This window comes from Emys orbicularis, chromosome 6 (genome assembly GCF_028017835.1).
Source record: "Emys orbicularis isolate rEmyOrb1 chromosome 6, rEmyOrb1.hap1, whole genome shotgun sequence".
In the NCBI taxonomy this organism is placed as follows: domain Eukaryota; kingdom Metazoa; phylum Chordata; order Testudines; family Emydidae; genus Emys; species Emys orbicularis.
This window is the reverse complement of record NC_088688.1, coordinates 113,812,393-113,838,552: the sequence shown is the minus strand read 5'-3', so window position 1 is coordinate 113,838,552 and position 26,160 is coordinate 113,812,393. Positions and strand designations below refer to the sequence as shown.

At 41.0% G+C, this 26,160-nt stretch overlaps 1 protein-coding gene across 9 annotated transcripts in view; it reads left to right on the top strand.

Annotated features, from left to right (window-relative positions):
• ELAVL2 (ELAV like RNA binding protein 2) overlaps positions 1 to 26,160 on the top strand; it is a 71,791-nt gene that overhangs the window by 29,337 nt on the left and 16,294 nt on the right. For all 9 annotated transcript variants that reach the window (XM_065406063.1, XM_065406062.1, XM_065406065.1 and 6 more), the window contains one exon: positions 6,183 to 6,286. In XM_065406063.1, the coding sequence (XP_065262135.1) occupies positions 6,183 to 6,286 (104 nt within the window). The remainder of the gene's footprint in view (positions 1 to 6,182; positions 6,287 to 26,160) is intronic.

The following is a 26,160-nucleotide window of genomic DNA, read 5'->3' as shown; positions in this document are numbered from 1 at the left end:
CCCTTTTTTGCCAGCATTACATTACATTACATTACATTACAGCATTACATAAGACTTTGATTTTACACATAAGGACATGGGAAGAGGTGGGCACAAGTGACATTTTGACTCTGGCAAATAGATCTGTATGGTAACATATAACTTCAGTATGCAGCAAGGTACTTGGTTAGAAATTCAGCTCCTTACTCTCTTGGGATAGAAACCACTGGGATCTTGGATTGTGGGAGTTTCATAGTGGCTTTGCTTACTTTGCATAGCCTACATCTGCAGCTAGTTCAGGATCATCTTTTCCAAGTTACTGCATAGTTGTTGTGCAGAAAAGTCTTAAGTCCTCTACTTAATGAAGTTTTTCCTGAAGATCTGAGTGACCAGAGAGTAGAATGAACCACCTTACCACAAGTGAAGCAGCTTCGTAGCCCTTTGAGGCCAGTCCTTCACATCTGACCCTCTAACCAGGATGGTTTCACTGTCTAAGGACCTGTCAGTAAGAACCTAATAACTGAAGTAATTTCTGCACAAGATTTCTTTGGCAGCAGCCTTTGTAACGGACTCCTTAGACTGCCTCCCTCTGTATCCAGATTGACCACAAACAACATGGTGTTTTTAGGAACAGGGTTTCATCTAGGTGCCTCTGTTATATGCTGCTGATCTCTCTTGGAAGAGCCAAGTGGCTGACAGAGAAATTGGCATCCATGCTCCTGGAAATAGAAGAGGGAGTATAAAACATGCATAAGCAGGTGAGTCTTCTGACGCTACTCCTTTAAGACTCCACTGGTAAGAACTTCTCCAGGTGATGATGGGAGTGGCAGAGGGGTGAAGATCCAGATATTATTCCGCCATATGACGCTTGACACCAGGAGCATGTCGCTTCCTCATCTGTCCAGAGAGTGAGGGCTCTATGGGCTCCACGTATCTCTTGCCCTTTGGAGGCTTGCACTTCAGACGGGTGATGTAGTTCTTCCTACAAGTGTTCATCAGCTCATGATCAGAGCTTGGTGGATATCGCCTTCTGAGGCCACCATAAATATAGCACCCACTCCTGTGAATCTGGTTTAGTTGGAATATTTAGTGTTCTGGAGCCCTCCCTCCGGGTTTCGTATCTGTAAAAATCACACTGTTAAATGGTGGTTCTGGCTGTGAATAAGGTGATTTTTACTGATTGTTTGCTCTTTGACTAACCATGTTGGCTATGGCTCGCCTTATTTGGTGCACGTTAATTTTGCTTTAGGCCTCTGAGTTTCAGTATTCTGCAGAAGTTTCATTTTAAGGGAAGTATGAATAGTAAACACTTACAAAACAGTTTTGAAGTTCTAGAGAGATGCTTGACATCCGGAAGCAATCTCATGGTTGTCTTTTCCCATGTGAACAGAGCCAAACCTGCTCCTCTGTGGTCCTTCCACTTTGGTGTGGAAAGCACTTTGTATTATTTGGATTACGGTACTAAGTAAAGCTTGCCATTGGAACGCCCAACCTAGCTATACTTGGGAGAGGCATTAGGATATCTCCATTAATTAAATTTCCTATCTCCTAGAACTGGAAGGGACCTTGAAAGGTCATCGAGTCCAGCCCCCTGCCTTCACTAGCAGGACCAAGTACTGATTTTGCCCCAGATCCCTCAGTGGCCCCCTCAAGGATTGAACTCACAACCCTGGGTTTAGCAGGCCAATGCTCAAACCATTGAGCTATCCCTCCCCCCCAAACATGTATATTACAGGTAACAACATGTATATTACAGGTTCCAGTTTCAGATATTTTTTTCACTGCTGGTTTCACATACTGTTCACTTTTTTGCTAACCAGCTTATTTGTGCACAGCTTGATTTTGTAATTGCGTAACTCTTTTGTGGTTATCCATTTGCATGATTATTCCTGTCTGTATGTTGGTTGTTTGGTTTTCCTTTTTGTTGGATAAGATTATTTTTGGAATTAGACTGTAGTTCTGCAAACTCATTAATGCTTATACATTGCTTTTCACTGTCTTGTTCTTAATAAAGAATAAATTGATTACATTAGGTATATTTTCCTTTATTAAAAGGTTTAATAGGAAAATATTGTCATTTGTTTAGACACTATTTAATGGAAGTATGAACCTGTCGAAGTAACAGTAAAAGTATTTCACTTCTCAGGGGTTCCTTAAAATCCTGAAAGAGTGTTGGATGTGCTCACTTTCATTTTCTACAGTATTTCCTCCCTCCCTCCCATTCGGAGTGTCCCATCTTTTCAGCCAGTTTAAAATAAGTTAAGCTGTCTTTTTTTTTTTTTTTTTTTTTTTTTTAAGTGTCCAAAATTCTCCCACTTTTGGAGGGCACATGAACAGTTCCTCGCCTCCTCCTTTCTAACATTCCTGAAGGTTGTAAGCAGAGGTCTGGCTCTGTCTGTTATAATCACTGACTAGGGAATTTCATTTATATTATGATACTATATGAGAGTAGCATGCAATAAATAGTCTCTCAAGGAGAGGGAGTCTAAATACTAAATATTCTTCTTTGGCAGTGGCTACTGTATGAACTCTGTGTGGTGATTATTTTTAGTTATCAGATGGGTTTTGGAATGAATTGGTTGTTATGGACAGCAGTCTTCTTGATATTAGGTCAGTTTTTGAGTTAGGATCAGCTGCAATTCATCATAGCAAAGCTACCTTGAGGGTAATACTATGTCAGTATGAATTGGACAAGCATAGCTGGTGTGAAGGACTCTTTGGTGTGATGCATATTGAACTTGAGTGTATTACCTTTATTTCAAAATGTGGTTGTTGCACACATTCAAGCTGGCAAGCTGCTGACTTATACATACACAAACTGGAAAGAGTGATTCATTTTTACATAGTAATAATCAACAGATCTGTTTTCTACATGGCTTGTCTAGAAGTTCTCAAGTTTGCGGGGGTAGCAATTAAATTTGTAAGCTGAAAATTTTTATATGGAAGGTTAGAACCTCACAATACTATTTTTTCATTCACTTATCTGATTAGAAAGGATGGTGCGAAGCTGTGGTCCAGCTAATGCAATTCTAATCAGCCCCCACCATAGCTTTTGAAGTTCATTTAGTGTACGGTCCTCTGTATCAAGACCTACTCTATATTATCTGTTCACATGCCTGTCCCAATAGTCTAAGCCACTCTGTGGCTAGGCAGATGGAGAAATGAGACTTAGTTTGTTTATGTAGAATGTATCCGGCCTACTGGTACCTCATACGACATTTGTCTGTTTCACCAACTTGTTGTTTCTAAAAAATCCTCTCTGGGTGAGGGATGGCTTTTCTTGCTCCTTGTTTCAACAGTGTCTAGCTCAGCGACATTCCTTTGGCCTCTAGGTGCTACAGTAATACAAATAGGTAGAGCCCTACCAAATTCACGGCCATGAAAAACACATCCCGGACCGTGAAATCTGGCGCGTGTGTGTGTGTGTGGGGGGGGGGGGGGGGAGAGTTGTGGTATTGTCGCCCTTACTTCTGTGCTGCCTTCAGAGCTGGACCCCCTCTCTCCAGCCATCCAGCTCTGTGAAGGCAGTGTCACAGCAGAAGTGAGGGTGGCATGGTATGGGGGGTCATTATTTTTGTGGGGGGGACAGGGCTGGCCTTATGGGTGGGTGCCATGGGCAACAGCCCAGGGCTCCGTGGCCAACCCCCCACGAACACAGACAGCCAACCCAAGGCCTTTTTAACCCCGAGTGCTGGACTTGGAGGTGGGGAGGGACAGAGCTGGTGGCACCTCAGCTGGGGGCTCCTACTGTGGGGGATCCAGCTGCTGGCTTTGGCCAGGCTGGGGAGGGATGGGACTTCCTTTTCCCCAAGACACGTTGCTCCTGGAGCCAGGTCAGAGCCACCTCTGGGAACCTCTCCCGGTTGTAGGAAGCTCCACAATTGATGGCTGGGAGCCCAGGTCTGAAGGAAGCGCCGCCGCAGTGTGGAAGTCAGGGTAGCAGGATGGCAGTATCATACCTTGACTTCTGCGCTGCGGCTGGGGGTGGTGCTGCCTTCAGACCTGGGTGCCTGGCTAGCAGCTGCCGCTCTTCGGCCACCTAGCTCTAAAGGCAGTGCTGCGGCCAGCCGCAGTGCAGAAGTAATGGCGGCAATACCGCAAGCCCCCCGCGTGCCCACGACCCCCTTTTGGGTTGGGACACCTGCTGTTAGTGTCAAATTTCAGATTTTTAAAATCTTGTGACCGTGAAACTTACCAGAATGGACTGTGAATTTGGTAGGGCCCTCCAAATAGGAATGTCGGTTTCATACACACACTTTCACAAACAGTGTTTGTGGTGGGAGGGAGAAAGGACCCTGTAACAGCTTTTTCCACTCAATCAGTACAGAAGACATTCAACTTTTCAACCCTCCTTCCACCCCCTGATAAAATCCACATATTCTGTGCATGAAGTCTCACATTTAGCCTTGGCATTTGCTCAGGGGCCATAACAAAATCCTGCTTTGGAGGATGGTTGTGTGTATGTATAAACAAATCACTGCATGCAATCAATAGCTGGATTTGTATTGATTTATTTTGGTTGAGGCTGACTAACACTTTGGTAAGAAATTAGTTTTCAGGAATACCTTTTGTATTAATACAGACAATGCTCTTCAGCTGTTAAGCCTATATGTTTAGGAGCCTATTAGAATGCTAAGTGTGCTGTATTCAGAGATATTCTGTGTCTGTCAAAAAGACTGGCTTTCTAAAGATTGGTAGAATGCTAACTGGATGGACCATTGTTAAACTGCACTATGAAGAATGAGAATTTTTCTTAGAAAAGTCACTAAAAATTGTGTGGGTATTCTTTGGTTGTCCCATTGAAATGATTAGGATTTTTGTAAGAAACCATGAACGTTTTGCTGCTCTTTGGTCAATTGTATACAGACACGTGTACGCTAATATGATATTCATTTCCAAGGTGTTCATATTGCTATAAAGCGAAAACTTAGAATATTTTAAAGTGGAATGCTATTTTTGTATTTTTCGCTAATCCTGTGTCAGTGGGACTTCTGGGTACCCAGCACCTTTTGACAGCACCACCACCGAGGTGTCTACATGTAAGTCCAGGTGCCTAATTTTAGGGATCCAAAGGTCAAATATTTTACCTTGATGTCTAACCCTCATTTCCCTATCTCTGAAATGAAACTGCTACCTTACAGCTTTGTTGAAAATTAGGTTCGTAAAGCTCTTTAAAGATGAAAAACACGCTTATTTGTTACATTTTTGTTAAAAATAAGCTAGTTAAGGTTTTTCTTGTTCATAAGTACTTGTGTGCATGCATATAGATAAAATCCTTAGTAAAAAGGCTACAGTCCTGGCAACTAACTTTCATGGTGGTATATTGTAGGATTTGAAGTTTCAAAAAGTTTTGTCTGTAATCTGTAATTCCTCCTGTACAGCTACATAATGGGATACAAGCCAATTGTTCGTACTAGGCTGTTCAGTGAACCAAAACTTATTGAAAATTCAGGAAAAGCCCATCTTTCCCATGTGTAATAGTCATCGTAGATGCCAAAAAAAACCAATTGTCACACATTTTTATGAAGATACCCTTAGCTTATGCTCAGTTATATGCAGTAGAGTAGCTTGAACATAGGTTAAAATGAGTCTTGAAGTGGTACAATACCAGTTTAAAGACCTACAGCTCATACACTAAGTAAATATCTGAAGAAGAGGTTAGCTTTATAAAAAGGTTGCTTTTATAACTTTGCAAGTCATTGGTTTTTGTTCAGAATTTGGGGTTTTCTAATTATTAATCCATTTGAAACATTTTTTTAAATGCTATCAAAGAATTTCATCACTGTTCTATAATTGAGCGTAGGAGAAAGTTGGTGATATGTCAAAATTCATAGTATTAATTTATCTTTTAACCTTATAGCAGCTCCTACATTTCCTCCTGCCTCTCAGTCTGATCATATTTCTCCTAAGAATGTTTCAAATTCTTAATTAAACTGGGTATTGTAATTTCAGCACTAAACTTAGGGCAGTCGGTGGGAAGGTAGGAGAGCCAGTTATAAACATTAATGCTGTCTGAGAGAACTGATAGGAGCAGTAAGCTATTGAATAATCAGTATGTCAGGCAGCCCTTTCTCGTATACAGGGTATTTTTGTGCAGTATATTGGTGTATGTCTTAAATATCTTAGTTCAGTTATTGTAGTACTGCAGAACTAACTGTTTGTTTTTCTTTTTTCTTCTCTTCTCTTTTTCTCTCTCAAATCAGGACAGAGCTTGGGTTACGGCTTTGTGAACTACATTGACCCCAAGGATGCTGAAAAGGCTATCAACACGCTGAACGGATTAAGGCTTCAAACCAAAACAATAAAAGTACGTGGTGCTAATTCTAGCTTGAGGAAAATACAGATTGAAGTCCTGTTTCGTGACATTAATCACCACAGTATGTTCTCTTACCTTTCCACCTGTGGCTTAGGCTTTCTGATACGGGCAACACAACTAATGGGTTTTTTTATATTTATAAACTAGTGCCCTTAGTGCATTAACATGAACAGAAGTTACTTAGACTGTGTGCCAAATTTGCCATATCAGATGTATGCCTGTTTACATTTTACCCAAGAAATGGATCCTCATAATGGCATGATTTTGAGGTTTCCCTCATTAGAATATATGCATACTGTATTTCTGGAAGGTTTTGTTGTTTGGAGAGATTGTACCACTTCCCTGTTTTTTCCTCTGTGCAATATGTATATTGCTTATGAAGTCTTTCTCACTGGTGTGTCCCTGCGAAAACCTGTTTAAAATAAAATGTGCTGAAATGAATAAGGCCAGAGGAGTATGAAAAACCCTAGCACTGCTATTAGACACCTGCGGCTGGCCCGTGCCACCTGACTCAGGCTTGCGAGGTCCCAGAGCCTGGGCTCCAGCCTGAGCCTGAATGTTGACACTGCAACTAAACATCCTCTTTGCCCGGGCCCCATTAGCCCAAGTCAGCTGTCATGGGCCAGCCATGGGTTTTAACTGCAGTGTAGACATACCCTAAGAGTCCAACAACTCATAGCCAGCCTCCAGTTGTGTTTTGGATTCAGTTTTTGCCCCAAATACTATCAAGCAAGCCAAGCCACAATACTTCTGTTCTTTACAGAACTGTAAAATTGTAATCTTGAGGAGCAATCTTCCCCTCCCCGAGTGTTATCACCTAAACCAGTTTATGGTGGCACTTGTCTGCCTTCAGAGCTTAGGGGCAAGAATGAAGAAGAATGAGGCTAGCTGTCCTTTTATTCCTAAAGTTCAAGGGCTCCTCTTGAACACTTATTTTCATAGAATCTTAGAAATTTAGGCTGGGAAGGACCTCAGTAGGTTATCTAGTCCAGTGCCCTGCACTGAGGCAGGACTAAATTACCTACTTTTATCCTTGACAGGTGTTTTTCTAATCTGCTCTTAAAAACCTCCAATTACTGAGATTCCACAAACTCCTTATGTGACCTGTTCCAGTGCTTAACTTCCCAATTCTAAGGGTAGTTTTTCTTAATGTCTAACCTAAGTCTCTCTTGCTGCAATTTGAGCCCATTGCTTCTTATCCTCTCCTCAGTGGATAAGGAGAACAGTTTCACCCTTCCCTTTATAATAGCCTTTTATGTACTTGAAGACTGTTATCAGGTCCCCCTTACTCTTCTCTTCTCCATACTAAACAACCCTAGTTTTTTCAGTCTTTCCTCATCGGTCATATTTTCTAGGCCTTTAAGCTTCTGTCCTAACTTGCTCAGTCTCTATAGAATTATTTCAGTCAGAAGGATGCTAATCTTCTGAGTATTTGGGCTTTAGAAGCCAAGGAATACAAGTTAAACAGGATAAGTGGTCAGGAAGTGTTTCATCTCTCAAGGATATCTTGTGTCAGTAAAATATTGTTCATCCTTGTATTTGCTGACTATCTTCTAGCCTTTGTATAGTGTCTAAAAGCAACTATCATCCAGCTCACTATCATTCAGGTTAGAGACAATGATGCTTTAGTTAGTGACTTCAGAGCTCAGTTACCAAATGTAGCCTGTTCTGCCCTTTACTGAGGTCAGACTTGTTCCTTTGGACATGCAGTTTGCTTGTGAAAGGGCTTAAATGTAAAAGTGAATCTGGGACATTTAAAAAGGTTTTTGAGGCAAAGAGATTGTTCCTTGGGAAAAGGTGGAAAAGGCAGGGCATGTATTCTCTAACCTATAAGATTTATTAAAATGAATAGTGATCTGCAAATTTTATTGAATGCTGCTGTTCTGTATCCTGTTAAACACATGTATTTGTGTCTGAGGAATGCTTTAGCATGAAAGACATAACTTTGTTCCTCTAGCAGAGGTTTTGACTCTTGAAAGGATTTTTCTTGAACTGATCAAAAAGACAGGTGGGGGGAGGAAGGGACTAATTTCCCAAGGAATTTGCAAATTTTTAAAGATCTTTTCCTTTTTGGTAATCTGGATTGTGTCCCTGAAGTAAAGGAACTTTTTTTGTGGTCTGACAATGTTGTGAACTTTTTAAATGTGCATTTTTGGGGGGGATTTATGGCACGCCTCTTGCCCCAGTAAAACAGTTCTGCATAGAATGCTGTCTGTTTTGCTACTGCCTCGCTGGGTTGCAAGTCAGAAGGGGATGTTACATGTGGTGACACAAGCCAGACATCCAAAATCAAAATGATCCCCCAAGGTTGTTGACAGTAAGTTCCTTCAGTATGTATGTATATTAGGGCTGTCAATCAGCGTTAACACCTGTGACTGAAAACAAAATTAACGCATTAATTTTAACACATTAATGGCATGAAGCCCCAGCCCGGAGCTCTGGGCCCCAAGCCTGTATTTGAAAATATAGGAAATATCCAAAAAAAATTAAATAAATGGTATTCTATTATTGTTTAATATTGTGATTAATAGGGATTAATGGCAGTTTTAATTTTGTTAATTGCTTGACAGCCCTAATGTATATGGAATCCTCATTCACCTTGCAGATAGTCATTGGGCAAACAAGTGAAGAGCAATGGAAAAGGAGATGATACCAGGCGGGAAAGAGCAAAAACGCAGTAAATGGAACACTGGTATCTCATCCCCCACCCTCATTCACACAATACAGTCTATCTGCTAGGTTAAACAAATGGTAGTATTGAGTAAAAGTAGCCAACAACTGGATACTGAAGTTAAGAGAAACAAAAACATTTAGGCTTGACCATTAAGCTTGAGATCTTTCCTTTGAAATTTGTAAGGCGCGTGTCTAGGCGTTTTTATAAACACAGTCCAACTCAGTAGGCCAAAATGTTGAGACCTTCTGTTGCACTGAAATTAACTTTTCCTTTTCCCCTTAGTTTTGCAAACTGTCTGAGTGCTGCTCATATCTTTCCCATTAAGGGCTGAATTCTATTCTTCTTGACTTCAGTGGGAATTTCACATAATGGGGAGGAAGGGCAGCATTTCGCCTCAAGAAAGGAGTGTTGTACGTTCATAAGGATCTGTTGGAAGTCCTGCATCCTAGGTCGGCTCAGATGCTGATTTGCAAGGTTTGAGCTGTCTTCGGAGACAGCAAAGTTCTGTGATAGCTATATGTCTGGGCTTGAGGGGGAAAAGAATCTTCTTCCCTGACCTACTCTTTGGTGTTCTGAGAAGGGTATTAGTGAATTGCTACAGGCTCTCCAATATGATTGGTCATGGAAATTTGATTTTTTTCCAGATCACTTCTAAAACTAAGGATATTTAATGATCAATCCCCTAACAAGACTTACCTACATTGGACATTTGCTTAACTCTCCTTGAAAGTGGTAGGTATCCCATAAGATTTTTGTCAGGGACCTGCTGTTGTATGAGATTCGCAGCTGAGAACAGGCAACCAAAGATAAGCAGCTTATGTCTTGATTTCTGAGGCACTAGATCAGCCCAGGCTCCATATCTACTGTACATATTGATATGGAGTTTAGTCTTAAAGAGGCTTGTGTTGGTACAGAATTCACACATGGGTGAGGTTTGTCATCTTAAACCAGTTCTCTCTAAGCAGTGGCCAAGCTAGGACCATAGCAGTCCTGTAAAGTTATACCAGAGTTATTTGTGGCAGATCAAGACGTCATCCCATTCCTGTTAGTATATCGTACTCTTACTATCAACACCTTTGAGCTGGCTAAAATTAGCAAGCCCAGACAAACTGGTCCTTAGAGCTATCGCTGGTTTCCACATCAGCTAGGAAATAGCTCTTAGTTTTTACACACTTCCTTCAAAGGGAAAGGATGGGGCTATCCCTCATTGTATGACTCCCATAAATAAGGCTGCGATTAGAGCTGGACACACTATTGTGACACGATGGGCCAGTTTGAATTTGCGAAACAGATGGAAATAGCAGCTTTTTTTGCTGAATATTTAATACTTGCAAAAGCTTTTTTTTTTTCCCCCGCCCCCCATTTTTTTGTCTGAAATTGTCTACCTCGCGGTAGGTCTGGTGAAATGATCAACACTTGTCAACTTTCACCGTGAAAGTAGTCCATTTCGGAGGGTAGTGTACCTACTACATTGTACTATGGATTGAGCACGGGATTGGGCATCTGCAACTTGTGGTTTCCATTCCCACCTCTAGCACTAGCCACCATTAATACTGTAATCTTTAGGAGAGTCTACCAACACTGTTTTCTTAAAGCAGAAGATGTGCTTGAAAATTTGCTCATACTGCAACATGTGCAAAATCAGGCTGCCACTTTTACAAATGCAATTAACTCTAACATTAAAAAAAATGTAGGAATGATTTTATTAAAATACTTGCAAAATATTTTGCATTGTTTTTTTCATTCATCCAGTCATGTTTTCAGACCTAGTCTGGTAATCACAGCAGCTTATAAATTTGTGTTATGCTGCCCTCATTGTTTTTAATTACTCATTTGACCTTTGGCAATAGGAAAAATCTACATTTGTACTGTGGTAACATTTAGAGGCCCCAATCCAGGATCAGAGACCTACTCTGCTAGGCACTACACACACAGAACAAAAAGATAATCCCTGCCTCAAATAGTTGACAGTTGTAGATCTTACGATGTATGTGGACTTTTATCACAGCTTGAGGTCTTAAATTCATCTAATAGTACAGTTTGATCATTAAATTGTAATTTGGTGGGTTATTGAAGGTGTTTTGTGATCTTTGAGTAATTTTTGTGAGACACTGCTATTGGAACCTTTTTAGTGCTGCGTGAGTTAATGCCTTTGAATAGAAAATGAGCTAGCTGGAAATCTTTAACTTTTTTGATTGAGCTGATCAGTATAGTCCTTCCTCTTGTTCTCGGCCCTTCACTTGGTTCCACTTGCTTATATGTATTCACTCTTTGGTTGGGAAAGATTACTCCTTCCAGGGACGTAAGCTGATGAGTTTTGAAAAGATGCCAGTAGAAGGTATTAATGGACCAAAAACTGATAGACTTGTCCAGGTGCAAAATAAAGATGGGGAAAGTTATGTCTTGGATTGATTTGGTCTGCAGGAACAGAATTTCCATTTCAGGGAAAAAAAATCAAGAAACAGTGGCTTCTTCTACTGGGTTTGTTAGATCCAAGGTAGAAGCTGAAGAACAGTTTATCTTCATGTTTACCTAGAAGAGCGTACCAAATTGCAAGATCCCTGAGGTAAACTATGTCTAGGTTGAAAAAGTCTGAGGAGAGGCCCTGTCTATGAAGCAGGGTACAGACAACATAATTCTTTCGCCCTAGTGAATTGTCACAGAGCTGTGTTTCCGGCCTAGAGCAGGCAACTTTCCTCCCTGATGCCAAAAATGAAACTGGCTGTAGTTTAAGGTGTCATGGATGGGAAAGGGGAAAGAACACTTCTGCCCTTGTAATTGCTAATCCAACTTAACCTTGTCACTGCTTGGAGGAGGTGAACCCCTTGGATGTGGGGGTGGGCAAAGTTGATCCCTGGATGATGTCCTTGTCGGGGGGAACCTCTGTCCCACAGAAATACCACTGGGACCAGTAGTTGTTTTTTTTCCCCATCATGCCAATTCAGGTGGAATTGGGGCAAGATACCATTGAAAGGTTAACCATTTAGTGTGAGATGGATTGGATGTCAGAGTTCACTTAAATGCAAGACTAGGCGTGGGATTTTTCTGAGGTCACCATTGTCATTGAGACATGTATTTTCTTAATCCTAGGTGAGTAGCAAGTAGAACAGTTTGAAGCGCTTCTTTGTGTACAGCATTTGTCAGCAAATACAGCTTCCAGACCTCTGCCCTTCTTTGCAAGTTAGCAATTGAGTTCTACCTGGGCAAAGGCTGGTTAAACATTTCTTTTCTCACATGATTCCTACAAGAAACATTTTTTTGATTGACTATTAAAGTGTTTACAAGAGTAATTATCACCTGTCAGGGGAATATAGATTTCAGAAATATTTAATCAAAAGTATTAAATCTGTGGGTTTTCTTCCCACTCTTACATAGCTCTTGCATATATTAAAAAAAATCCTCAGGCTTAAAATGGAGTGTCATTCATGCAGAAGTTGGCAGAAAGTTAACTTTCCAAATGTCTTGACCATGCTTGTGTTGTGTTGTGAAGATTTCCTTTGGTATTATCACTTACTAACTGTCCAACAATGAAAGATAACGTAATGCAACATTGAAACTAAAATGGGCAAACCATTGTAGAATACTTTCTCATCTGAGTGCCAAGAAATCACATATATTCTATAGTAAAGAGAGACTTGAGATGAGGAACATACTACAGGTATGCACACCTTTTGAAATAGTTTGCTATGTAACTTAATGGTGTGCACCTCATTTCATTCAGTAGCAATACTTGGTTAGTTGTGAACCATTATCCTGTTTTGCAACAGTAATCATCTTAAAGTAACTGTTGTACCATAATTTATTACTTGCCCAAGAACATTGCTGGCAATGTTTTAAACACTGTTGATATGCATTTTATTTAATACAATGAAGAATGTGACTAGTACACAGACCCACTAACTTCTCTTTGGTAGACTTCTAGTGCTGAATGTATGTAGCAGTGAGGGGTATTTTCCAGTCGCATTGCTCTTCGCGACTCTGACTTGTTCATCTTTGTGCAAGTATATTAACAGGAAGGAATCTTTGGTAGATAAGCTTTTAATAGTGATCTTTTCCATTAACCACCATCTCAAGAGAACTGGGAGATATGTATTTATTGTGTAAAAGCTCCTTTAGGACACTAGAGGCAAATGAACTGTGAAGGTGAGGAAGAGACACCCTCCTCACTTTTGTATTTTGTTCTTCCAGTATTAAAGAACATTGATCTAGCGAGTGGCAAAAGGGGATCCTATTTGGAGCTTGAATTAAAGCAAGTAAATTTTATTGATGCTATCAATCAGCAGAGATTGAGGGAAAGGGCATGGTGCCAGACCATTTAGTGGTCTTGACAGGGTAATTAAATACCTCAGGACTGTAGTCTCAAAATAAAGTGAAGTGCTTCTGCAGATCTGAAGCAGTAGAACAATTTATCTTGGAACAAAGGTAAAGGTGTTTTTTCTTTAAATTTCTGCAGGAGTTATATAAATGGTAATTATAGTGTCTTTTTGCTATGCTATAGTTAAAGCTTTGACAGCATTTCCATTTTAAACCCCTCCTCTTTTTTTCATCCCCTGGTAAAATTTGCTCTAAGCTGACACTTAACACACAAGGTCTTCAGGAGTGACTTTTTTTTATTTAACCAGCTTAAATTGGGCATTTTTCATATTGTATTATAGTATTTTGAAGGGAAGGCTTGGTTTTGAATGCATATCTTGTCGCTTTCTGTAAACTCTTGCTTTTTTCTAAAGCTATGTGATTATTCCACAATGTCTAATCACTTGGAGCAAAATAAAACAGCTTGTCAGACTGAATTTTAAAAATTTGCAAAAACTCTTCTTAGGCAGTTCCACAGTTCTTACTATAAAGGTCCTTGTATATGCAATATACACAATTTAACAGCCTTTGTTTCTCAGTCTCTGTCCTCCCAGGTAGAATTCCCTTTGGAGCTAGTCAGTGCAGCTGTTTAACAGCCTATGGGGATTACTGAGGGGCACGTTTCTCCTTGTCTGAGAAGCTCTCTCCACCTCAGCAAAACTGTTAGTCCTTTCTGACCAGGAGACCAAGATGATAGAATGAATAACCAGTCAGTCATGGTGAAGTGGACTAGTATCACTAATTTAAAAAAAACCCTCTGTACATGCTGGATGTTGCACAGCAGTCTTGTACCAACTTAAAGCAAAAACCTCCTACTATAGTGTCAATAACACCAACCCCTCTTCCTCTTCCCTACCCCCTAAAAACAAATCCTTAAGTTGGATTTGGCTAAGAGGACTTGGCTAGATTAGCTTTAACTCTATTATTTCTGTTTTCTGCGTAAGAGATGGTGTTTCACCTTTTTTATTATAGTAAAATATGGATGTGCTTCTTAAAATGTAAAACTCTTGAAAGAGAGTAAAGTTGATTGACCTTTAATGGACTCCTGGCTGTCCAAGTTTTTGGATGTTAATTAAATATTGACTTTGGGTATCTCTTATCAACCCAATAAGGGTTTTTATTGCATGCTTTTCATAGGTTGTAAAAACATTCCTGAGGAATGTTAAATGTAATTGGCATTGAACATGCTGTTTTGCCTTGTGCATGACTCTGAAGTAGTGTATTGAGTGAGATAGATAGGCAAGACCTCAGAGTTACGAACTGACCAGTCAACCACACACCTCATTTGGAACTGGAAGTATGCAATCAGGCAACAGCAGAGACCAAAAAAAAGAAGGGGCGGGGGGGGGAGGAAGCAAAGAGCATGGTATTGTGGTAAACGTAAACTATCAAAAAGAAAATAAAGGGGTTAAAAAAATTTGACAAGGTAAGGAAACTGTTTCTGTTCTTGTTTCTTTTAAATTAAGATGATTAAAAGCAGAATTTTTTTCTTCTGTGTAAAGTTTCAAAGCTGTATTAAGTTAACATTCAGTTGTAAACTTTTGAAAGAACAACCGTAATGTTTTGTTCAGCGTTACAAATGTTTCAGAGTTACTAACAACCTCCATTCTCAAGGTATTCAGAACTCTGAGGTTCTACTGTGTAAAAAGGGGGGGGGAAATCCATATCTAGTAAGCAACTGGCGGCAGTAACAGCAGTGTGAAATGGGCAAGCATCTTGACATTTTCTTTTTCTCTGCAGCTTTAAGAGCACCAAGGAAACTTGCTCAACACTTTTCAGAGCAGCACCAAGACATTAAGACAACAATAGCAGGGACATGGTCCTTGTGGCATGGGTGGGGAAGGACTTCAGAGGATGGGAGTTCACAGCCTTTAACTGGAATGTTTCCCTCTTTTCAGTACCGCTCCAGTCTGGAGTGGGTGGCGGGGAGGAGGGAGTCATCCAGTCTGGGGTCTAGTGTCCCACTGTCCTGCAGCAATTGAATTGCATACTGATATTTTCTGGGGTGCACCGGGTTTTGTAATTTATCAAACTCCTTGCATAGGATTCTGTGCAAACTGCTGGCCATTCTACAGTACTTGCCTGTTCTAAATGTTCCCCTGCTTTACTTCTGTGGTGCATGATCCCAGCTTAGTGCTTTGGTCAGGGAGAACTGCTTCTGTCTCCTAATTTTCTAAACTTAATTTCTCTCTCTTTACTTAAGAAACTTGGTGAGCTTCCTTATTTGGCTGAAGAATGTTCTATACTGAGTGTTTCCTGAAGGACCTCATGGAGCTGGCTCCCCCCAGCAGTATCTCCAGTTTTCCTACACAGCTTGTTTACATGTCAATCAAGACTGCTGCCATCAGAATTCTTGCATAAATTGCCCAAATTATGGAATAGCCCAGGCTGGAAACAAGAGGGTTGTAGTACCAGTGCCCGCCCCTCCCTCAAACCCCTTGTATCAGACCATCTAAGAGAGAGTGCTGGAGTGTGAGCCTGAGTTCATTGCCAGGGTTTGCTGCTGCTCCTAGAAATCTACTTCACCAAGCTTAACCCCCCCCCTACCCCCCAAAGAGTACGGATAAGAGGTTACTTGATCATGGCATAGGAATACCTGCATGGGGAGATGATGTAGAGGGCCCTTTATCTAGCAGCAAAATGCACAACCAGATCCAGTGGCTGGAAACTGCAGCTAGACAAATTCAGACTGGAAATAAGATGCAAGATTTCAAGTGAGGGTAATTAACCATCAGAACAAATTACCAGGGGATTGGTGGATTCTTAATCACTGAAGTCTTTAAATTGAGATCTTTTTTGAATGAATATTCTCTAGCTCATCCAGAGTTAGAATGCTGGCATTGATGTAGAATTTCACCCGGTAATTTGTATGCCCAGTATTGTGAAGGAGGTTAGACTAAATGATCATAATGGTCCCTTCTGGTTTTAAAAATCTATTAATCTACCTTGCCTCACAGCCAGGGACAGCATCTCTCTAGCAGCTCTTAGGCTAGGTGATTGAGCATAAATAAGGAAATCTATTTTTTCCCTTTGTTGGAGATTCCTTCTCCCAAAAGAAAATGTAAGGCCAAACATCCTGGGACTGTATCCAGAGAAAATGCCCACTAAAGAAAGGCATCACAGTCCAGAAAACTCAATATCTTATGCACACTCAAGGTGGCACAGGTCATTAAATGATCATCCTGTGGAAAAAGTTCTATTCTAGAATAACAAAAAGTACATCCAAAAACCCACTTCAGGATAACCTAGGGAATAATGTTGTCATGGGAAATGTTTCCTAGACTCAGTTTTCTCAATCTTTTTCTCTTCAGTCTCAGAAGTGATCTCTCAATATCTATTGAGGTCTCTCAGTATCTTGCAGCATCTGCTTTTCTGTGCCTTCTGTTGCTAGGAATGATGGTCACTTGTATGGCAGCTGTTCCTGGGTTATGCTTGCATTTTTTCCATTTGCAGATTTTTTTTTTCTTCAAATGTGGAATTTCTTATGTCTGTGACATGTCCTTCTTTCTGCACATAATCATTGGTCTCTGATCAGTTCACCTGGTCATCCAAACAGGAAATTCTCATGGGCCTGATATGTATCAGAGGGGTAGCCGTGTTAGTCTGAATCTGTAAAAAGCAACAGAGGGTCCTGTGGCACCTTTAAGACTAACAGAAGTATTGGAGCATAAGCTTTCGTGGGTGAATGCTCACTTCATCAAACGCAAGTAATGGAAATTTCCAGAGGCAGGTATAAATCAGTATGGAGATAACAAGGTTAGTTCAATCAGGGAGGGTGAGGTGCTCTGATAGCAGTTGAGGTGTGAACATCAAGGGAGGAGAAACTGCTTCATGGGCCTGAGTGTTTGCTAGACCTTCTAACTGTTCAATTAAATACTGATGCCCGTTCCTTTGGTGGAAAGGCACGGAGAGGATGTCCTTTCACTTGGACAATAAGTAATCTAACTGCCTGAAACCTGAGGAAGAGCTGAGAGCAGCATTCTTATTCTGAAGACCTGATGGCTTTCTGGTTTTAAAAACTGGGACATGCAAAAGAATTGAGAATCTGATTAACAAGTGTGTCTTCAGTGTCGTTAATTCTTTCTATTTGGTGTCTTAAATACATCTTTGTCTTTTTGTTTGAAGGCTTCCAAAAAGGGTTTAAGATTCAGACCTCATTTCTCTGATTCTAGCTTGACTGCATCCTTACAAGTACACCGTGCGTTCCCTTCAAACTGTTTCAAAGATCCACAGTACAGTAACTGGTGGAAGAGTGGAATTTCACTGCCATGCTAGAGGTGTCCTAAAACCACCAATTGAAGAGTCTGCTTCAACTGGTGGCACCCTTTCCCCCCAAGAAATATATCAGTCGACTTGAGAGTTTGGGAGAAGTACCTTGAATTCCTGGATCAAAAGACAGGACACCGTGTAACAATTTGCAGGATGGAATGTGATTCTCAGGACATTCTTTAACAAAACACTACCAGATTGATGTCTTCTCCTCAGCTGATGGACACCAGGTCATTCTGGTTTCTCTCAATGCCAATTAAATTAGTTTTTTTTTTTTTTTTTTAAATGGAAGGTTGTTCCCTAGATGGAATTATTCTTCCTGATCCCAAGCTGTTTTATCCTTCTCTAGGTCTCATAGACTTTAAGGTCAGAAGGGACCATTATGATCATCTAGTCTGACCTCCTGCATGATGCAGGCCATAAAAGTTGACCCACCCACTCCTGGAATAATTCTCTCCCTTGACTCAGCTGTTGAAGTCCCCAAATCATGATTTAAGGACTAAGTTGCAGAGAATCCTCCAGCAAGCGACCCCTGCCCCATGCTGCGGAGGTCTAATTAGTACTGGCTTTATTTTTTCCATACGATCATAGCCATTTCAGTCGATGCCAAAGTGTGAGTAATACTACCTCTATTAAACATTGATTTCACCACACACAGACAAAAAATATTTCCCCTGATGATGATCAACATTTGTAGATAAGCAAAGAAAAATGCGGCTTGAGAACTTACTACAGTTTGATTTAAGGATATTTACTTTGTATATTTTAACATGTGATTTTGAAATTCAAAAAGTTAAAGCTTTTATAAAAGTTAATTAAAACTGTCACCATCTACTGTCCTTGAATAATTGTCTGGCTCCTCCATAATTTCCTGCAAGTGTGAAAATTTAAATAGAAAAAAATGCTTCAAAATAAACATTGCTATTTGCTGAAATTATTTTAAGAAAATCAAATTCTGCCAAGCCAAATTATACAAGAGGAAATCAACTGATCTGGTCACTCCTTACTACAAAAATGATAGTCCTTCCATAAAAAGAAAGGAAATAGTCATGCTTATTCAGATGCACCCCTTTTTAAAAAACTCGCAACTGAGTCAATATTAATAATACACCTCTACCTTGATATAACGCTGTCCTCAGGAGCCAAAAAATCTTACCGTGTTATAGGTGAAACCACGTTATATTGAACGTGCTTTGATCCACCGGAGTGCGCAGCCCTGCCCCCTGGAGCACCGCTTTACCGCGTTCTATCCGAATTCATGTTATATTGGGTCACGTTATATCGAGGTAGTGGTGTATTTTAGCAGGGGCCATTCAACACTATCGTATTATTCCAGCAGTAGAGCCTTCAGTGCCATCTCCCTAAACCTCCAGTACAGCTAAACTGACTCCGTAGAGTGGATTTGGTAAAGGTGATCCTGTTATTTTGACTGTCATGGATGCTTTAATATGGTAAATGCTTTTGGGGTAAGGTTTCTAGGCAGACCTGGTGTACTGTGGAGCAGAGGCCCATGACTTTTCCTTGCTCTTAGGAGGCTATAGATATTTCATATATAAGGAGAAGTCCTTTCTTAGTAACATTTTTCAAACCTCAGCAGAACCTTGTCACATCTTTAGCTCTAAGACCTTTTAATCTAAAAACATTTAGGAATCCCCCACTCAGTAAAAAAAAAAAAAAAAAAGTTTCTTTCAAAGGGTGGTGGTGGGGTGTGTGTGTGAACTATCTTCAGTACATTTCACATCCTACCAGGGAACAGCTCAAACATGATGTTAGCATGGCTGCAGTGACAATAAAAGCATAGAGCATGTGCTTAAGTATGGCGCATTCCTGCAAGTTGTCTTGTGGTCAGATGTTGGGAGTAATATATGGTATCCCTTCTGTCCTCCTTGTCCCCCATGTCAGCACACCTACGGTTTTCTCTCTCTCAGCTTTAACACTGTGAGTGTACATTTTCTTTGGGTTATTTGGATTTTTCCTTGTAACCTTTAGTTCCAGGAAGAGAATAGCTTTCCTATTTCTGAAAAGACTGATTCCAGAAACTTGGTGAATCAGTGGGGCAGGATAAATGGGTTGGTGGTTAATCTCTGCTCCCTTCTAAAAAGTAACCATGCCCTCACCTACCGTTCTGGAAGGGGTGTTTTGAGGTGGCTCCTCCGTTCAGACAAAAATGAAATTTAAAAGCACTGGGGAACTAAAGTAGCTTTATATTTGTTTGTACAGAGAAAGTGTACCAAGAAACTTGAAAAATATATCCGATTAACTTGACTAACTTGTTGCGTTCTCTAAATATCTAGGGTTTTGAACTAGTATTTTAGCAACTTATTGAGGAAAAACTAGTTCACATTCAAAGAGGAAAGTGTCTATTTAATTTGATTTTGTATTTTGTGTAGGGTCCTCTTTTTGAAAGAACCCTTATTTTCCTGTCTTTCTTGAGCTTGGTAGATCTGGACTGCCCAGGAGAGGTAGTGCAACGAAAACCCAAACCTTAATCTCTGCCTTTTGACTACCGATTAGAGTAAGTAAATCACAGCAAATCAGAAAAGGAAAGCTCAACCTAAATCAAATTTACAGGGGATAACTCCTTCGCTTGCCACCATCTGAACTCAAGCCCAGAAATTCCCCTTTCCCACAAGTTCACGCTGAGGTTCTATCTGAATGTTACTGACAGTTGACAAGCAGATGGGCATCTCTTCTGTCCTTCACAACCATGCTCACTTAAGCAGCAGCCAATATTTGTCAGATTGCCCACTCCCATTCCTTTAGTGAATGCAGAAATTAAGGAATGTTAATCTTGGAAAAAGGGACCTGGAAGGTGCCTAAAAGAGCTTATTGTCCTATAATAACTGCCTGGTAATGACACTAGATCCTCCAGAAAGTTCAAGAAGTAAAAGAAAATCAAAACCCTAGGCAAGTGCACTGTGTGTTTCTCCAACTCGTCCTCACACTTTGAAGGGGGAACAATGACTGCAGAAACCGTTAACTCACAGCACACTGCCTGGAAAGAGACATTTTTCAGTGGCAGCATGACTGTCATTCTGGTCCTGGGATTGGATGCTCCACCAGAAGAAATAAAGGAAGTGAAACTAAAAGGCCGAACAGCCAATCATTTTTTACCTCCAGGAGCAAGAAGAAAATTGGCTTCCCTTTTCAAAGAAGCCACTTTTACACAAATAGGGCAGTCGTATTGGGCTTCTATCCCAGGTTGTCCACAGACCAGCCACTGGAGAGATCAAAGTTGCACTAGATTCAAAGGTTCTTGACAGATCAAACTACAAGATTTTTTTTTTTTTTATGAAGAGGCTAACCTCAACTCTAGTCCGCGTTCATCCAAGGAACTTACTTGTGTCAAACTCTTAAGCATACCTGCCTATCTCCATCAGACAGCTTCTAGGGTGCATCTTCTGCAATTTCCAAAAAAAATGCCCTTCCATTTGGGGTCTTAAGAACATGCCAAGAGTTACCAAGGGTTGCCTGGTCAGTTGTATGTATGTATGTATGTATGTATTTTGGGAGCCTACCTATAATTTTTTTGTGCGCTCATCATGGACACCTATTGCCATAGGACATTAGCAACCTCAGAACTCTGAAGGTCATGTGGGAATGTGGATTCATTCTCTGGTTAAAAGAAACCGAGATCTTCACAATTACTCACAGGTGGAGAATTATCTGAACGATGAAAGCAGGGATAATTCCTCCTTTCAAGGAATTTAGAAGTGCACTTTAATCACCACTGTATTGATACCATAAATAGAAACTGAAGGACACAGACTTCCAAAGAGCAGGAAACTGGCATGGTGCTTAGCAGACATCAGTTACATACGGGTATAGATGTTGAGGACTACTTGTGAGAAACTGGAAGCACTGGCTTTCTTGTGGTGGTAGTGATGGTAGAAGATGCAGCACCAAAAGTTGTTTTGTTTCAGATCGTGTGATGGGGCAAGGCTAGATGGCTATAGAAAAGTAATGGGAGATAGATGTATTAGCCCCAGGTTAAACAAATCCCTGGTACCAGGATAAGTAAATGGCAGCGGCTCCAGGTCAATAAAGACACCTGGGGCCAATTAAGAGCTTTCCAGAAGGCAGGGAGGGTGCTAGGTTGATTGGGACACCTGAAGCCAATCAGGGGCTGGCTGAAACTAGTTAAAAGCTTCCCAGTTAGTCAGGTGGGCGTGCATGTCAGGAGCTGTGAGAAGTTGCGCTGTTGGAGAGACTGAGCTGTACACACCATACTAAGCACAAGGAAGGAGGCCCTGAGGCAAGGGTGAAGTGGAGCTTGAGGAAATGGGGGCTGCTGTGGGGAAGTAGCCCAGGGAATTGTACGTGTCCTGTTCCTAAAAGGTCAGCTACCATAGCTGATACTATTAGGGTCCCTGGGCTGGAGCCCGGAGTAAAGGGCAGGCCCGGGCTCTTCCCCCTTTGCCCCCTGATTAATCACTGAGACTGGGAGACAACAGAGACTGTGCAAGGGAGAATAGCTTCTCCTCACCTCCCTCGCTGGCTTATGATGAAAATGGCTCAGTAGACTGAGACCTTGTCTTTGTGTCTGTCTGTCTGTCTGTCTCTCTCTAAAGTGGAGGGTCACAGTGAGCCTCTGAGGCTAGTGAAATCCGTCAGGAAACGCAGGACCCACGGAGACAAGGACAAAGCTTTGTCACAATAGGTTTTGGGGATTTTGACTCAGTCTCTAATAGGATGTTATATATGTTGGTTGAGGTTCTGCTGCATAGAACCTACCTCTACTTCTTGACCACTATGTTGTAGGGCTTGACAGTTGTCTGACAAGCTCCGCTCTTTTGTTGGGTCACTGAAATAGCACACTCCATGGTCAAGTTAGATCCTTAGAATTCAATTGAAGGATGCTAACTTACTCCTGGAAGGAATTAAGCAGCCTGCCGTGTGTGTGTGTGTGTGTGGCAATGGTGTGATGTCTTGCATCTCTGTCCTTCCCAGGAGATATCACTGCATTCTATGTGGGTTGTAGCCCCTCCATGTATCCATCTGAGCCAGAGGTAGAATGAGTTGCAGTAGTCTGTTCACATCCAGTAGGGAGGGATGTAGTTTTCTTTCCGGATGGAGATGATTTGCTTGATGAGAGGTTAGTCCTTGGCAGGTGCATCTCATTAGGCTCATCTCTTGTCTAGGATTACCTTGAAGCAGCTGCTTTTCATCTATAGCTTTCTCTTCCAGACATAGATGTTGCAATGTGGTACCCTTTTCTTTCCCCAGGCAGGTTCAGATTTCCTTTCACAATGCATAGGATTTGCTCACAGAGCAATCCCAAAATTGAGACTCCATTAAGATTTCTAGAGATTTTTGACCTGCATCTGAATCCCCCCCCCTTGATACACTAGCATGTGAGAATTACAGCATTTCTTTCACTTGCCATTATGCCATACAGGACAGATGTAGAATGGTCTTGTAGTTAAGCTACCTGAACTGGGACTCATGAAATCTGGGTACGTTCCCAGCTTTGCCACATTTCCAGCTGGACCTTAGTCATGTCACTTAATCCTTTGAGCCTCAATTGTCCACTGGTAAAATGGGGATAATACTTGCTTTCTCTTCACTTTGTCCCTTTAGATTGTGAGGTCTTCAGGTGGGGATTGTCTGAACCCTGCCTAGGAGGAGAATGAGGCCTGCTCTCAGTTGGGGTCTCTGGAATAATGCTGGAACGTTTATATTAAAAAAAAAAAAAAAAAAAAAAAAAAAATTAATCACGCCAAATGGCCAATGGAAAACTTCATGATTTAGTACAAAGTCTTAATACCAGGAGTAGTTCTGGACTTCCTCTACCAGTGGGCGACCAGAGACCTCAGAGGAGTATCACTTCAGATCCTGCATACAGAGTGATTTTTAAATCAGTGCCAGCCTCTAACTTTGCTTCCTCTTCAGTGTAAACATATCCGGCAGTGATGCTACAGTGCTGTTACTAAATAAAGGGAGAAACCAGGAAACCTCTTTCAGCGGGTAGGCATTCATCTAGAGTTGCAATAGGCTGCATGTGTTCAGGACGGTTGGGTTAAACAGACTCTGCACCCTGCGGAATGATCCTTTAGCTGTTAGATGTTTCACCGGATAATCTCAGTGTTCTGTAAACTGTACACTGATTGGTCTGTTTTCAGCTGGGAACACTTTAAAGACCAGAGATAGGAGCAACTGGCACATCTTTATCCAAATTTCTTTCTGGTCTGTATAATACAGAAAATGAAGAGGGACTTGCCCAGTGTAGTACAAATGTATCCACCTTGGTCTAAGAGCTCATGGTTCTCCTAACTGCTATGGTTGGCAACACAACCAGCCTTGAATTTTCCACTTAGACCTGCTCATGCACAACTTGGTAAGAGAACCAAAGAACCATGTGACCCTTGTAACATGGCTGCTGATCCAGGTGTAAAGAGACAGCAGTTTAGGCGAAGTTATTCCTGTTTTTGTGACACGGTGCACTGAACAAAATATCAACTGCAACATAGCCCACATACACTACATTTTGCAATCACCGCCTCAGCCTGACCCTAGAGCTTTTGGCTAATACCCCCAAAGAGCCAGGTAGCAATGTATACTATAGTCTCTTCTCAGATGGAAGGATAGTTGACAGCTCACCTCTGTGTAGCCTGATCTGGTTCAAATCATTGCTATCTGATGGCTGGCTGGCAGTTGCAGCCCAAGCCCTAATGGGCATAAGTGATACTAACAGGGACCCTTATTGATGGTCCCTAGTCTTTATGCTGAGACTGAATGGACATGAGAACTGTTCTCTTCAATCTCAGAGGTGATCCTTGTCAAGTCAGAGTTGACCCACACATTGGTGGGAAAGTGTGGGAAGCCTTCACTCCATTTGTCAGTGTTTGTCAATCTGGTACCTTTAATGAGCACCAAACTAAAATAACAAGACAGTCCTAAAAGATGGCACTGGTCCTAGATCCTTCTGGTTCATATTTTGATGGAAATGATCCACTGCAGCACTGGCCGTAAAATGCAAGGTCTGTGTTGGAACATAGTAGATTTGGGTCTAGTATTCATTTAATTTACACTCCAGGATGGAACTGTGTTAAGTAACATTTAATAAATGACACACTAGTTTTGCAGAGGTTGAGTTTAAACTCTCTTTACAGAAGGAAATCTAATTTGTTGTGTCTTCAGTTTATGCACTGTTGGCTAAAACAAATGCTAGCATGAACTGGCTCTTCTGACTTGAGGAGATTCATCAAAGTTAATATGTGTTTAACAAGGCAACTTGATACATATATGTGGAAGATTTTCTGCTTAAAGCCGTGGTTTTCAACCTGTGGTTCTGGACCTCTGGGGGTATGCACACTAAGAGTTCCAAAGGGGTCCGCACCTCATTTGAAATTTTTTTTTAGGGGTCTGCAAATGAAAAAAGGTTGAAAACCACTGGCTTAAAGCAAATAGAATGTTGGAAAATGCAACGTTCAACGTTCAGGTCGGGGACAGGGAAGAATTGCTCATTCAGAATGGAATTGCAGCAAACTTCGTCATCGTTTCCGGTTCTGAGGATAATATTAAACTGTCTAATGGCAATTGGGATTTGAATTTCCTCTGCTTAGTGCTACAGCATCTCATTACTAGTAGTAAGGTCCCAGAGGAAGAGTTCTTGACTCCTGGCATCCAAGCGGTTAAGTACTCCTAATCTGAACCAAAAGAATCTGTCATAAGAATAGCATTTGAAAACCACAGTGTAACCATATTGAAGAATATTTCTTTACCTTTTGTTGCGCTGGCATAGAAAGGGGAGTTCATAAAACATCTGTGTGGCTTGCAGAAATGCTCAACCCCTGTTTTGAACAATCTGCTTCTTGTCATCATAGTCTATAAAGGATGTACCTGTCCCTATTTTCAAAGCCAATTGGCAATTATTCCTAAACAGATACCATCTATGACAAATTTCAGTTTGGAGTCAATTTGTGTTTTCAGGCTGATGGATCCTGGGGTGTTGCAATTTATTTAAAATAACAAATGTATATCCAAGAGTGTCAATTTTAAAGACGTGAAATTGCAAGGAAGTTTTAAAAGTAAAAAGGAATCCCCGTTGATTCAAAAACACTTCTAAAAGTGTCTTCAGGTGATAAACTACTCTTCCTACACCCCCTCGCCCCCCCAAAATATGCACTTGTCATAGATTATCACAGCACTGAGATGTATGTTGTGGTAATTACTGGTGCCAAGGAATTGATGGAAGTTTTTTATTTGTGAAGACAATGACCTCTCTTCGCACTTTTTTCAGCAGTAATTTGTGTTAGTAAGAGAACAAAAAGCTGAAATCTAGTAATGGATTATTTTTAAGAAAAGCATAAATCTCTTCATTGGTCACTGAGATTTGGAGATAGTTAGTATTTTAAAAAGGTAGGTAAAAATACATAGTTTCACTGTCTTTTCTTAGCCACTGTTTCAGAGCTGCTTTTCAAAGAGCCACTGTTTACGCTGCAGTTTGTAGGATAATGGAAAATTCCAGTAAAACTGTTTTTAAATTGGTGTCTCCAGAGTAGCAGCGTGTTGAGTGTTGTATTATGTGTATCATCTTTAAATATTAAAATTGTAGGCTTTCTGGCTG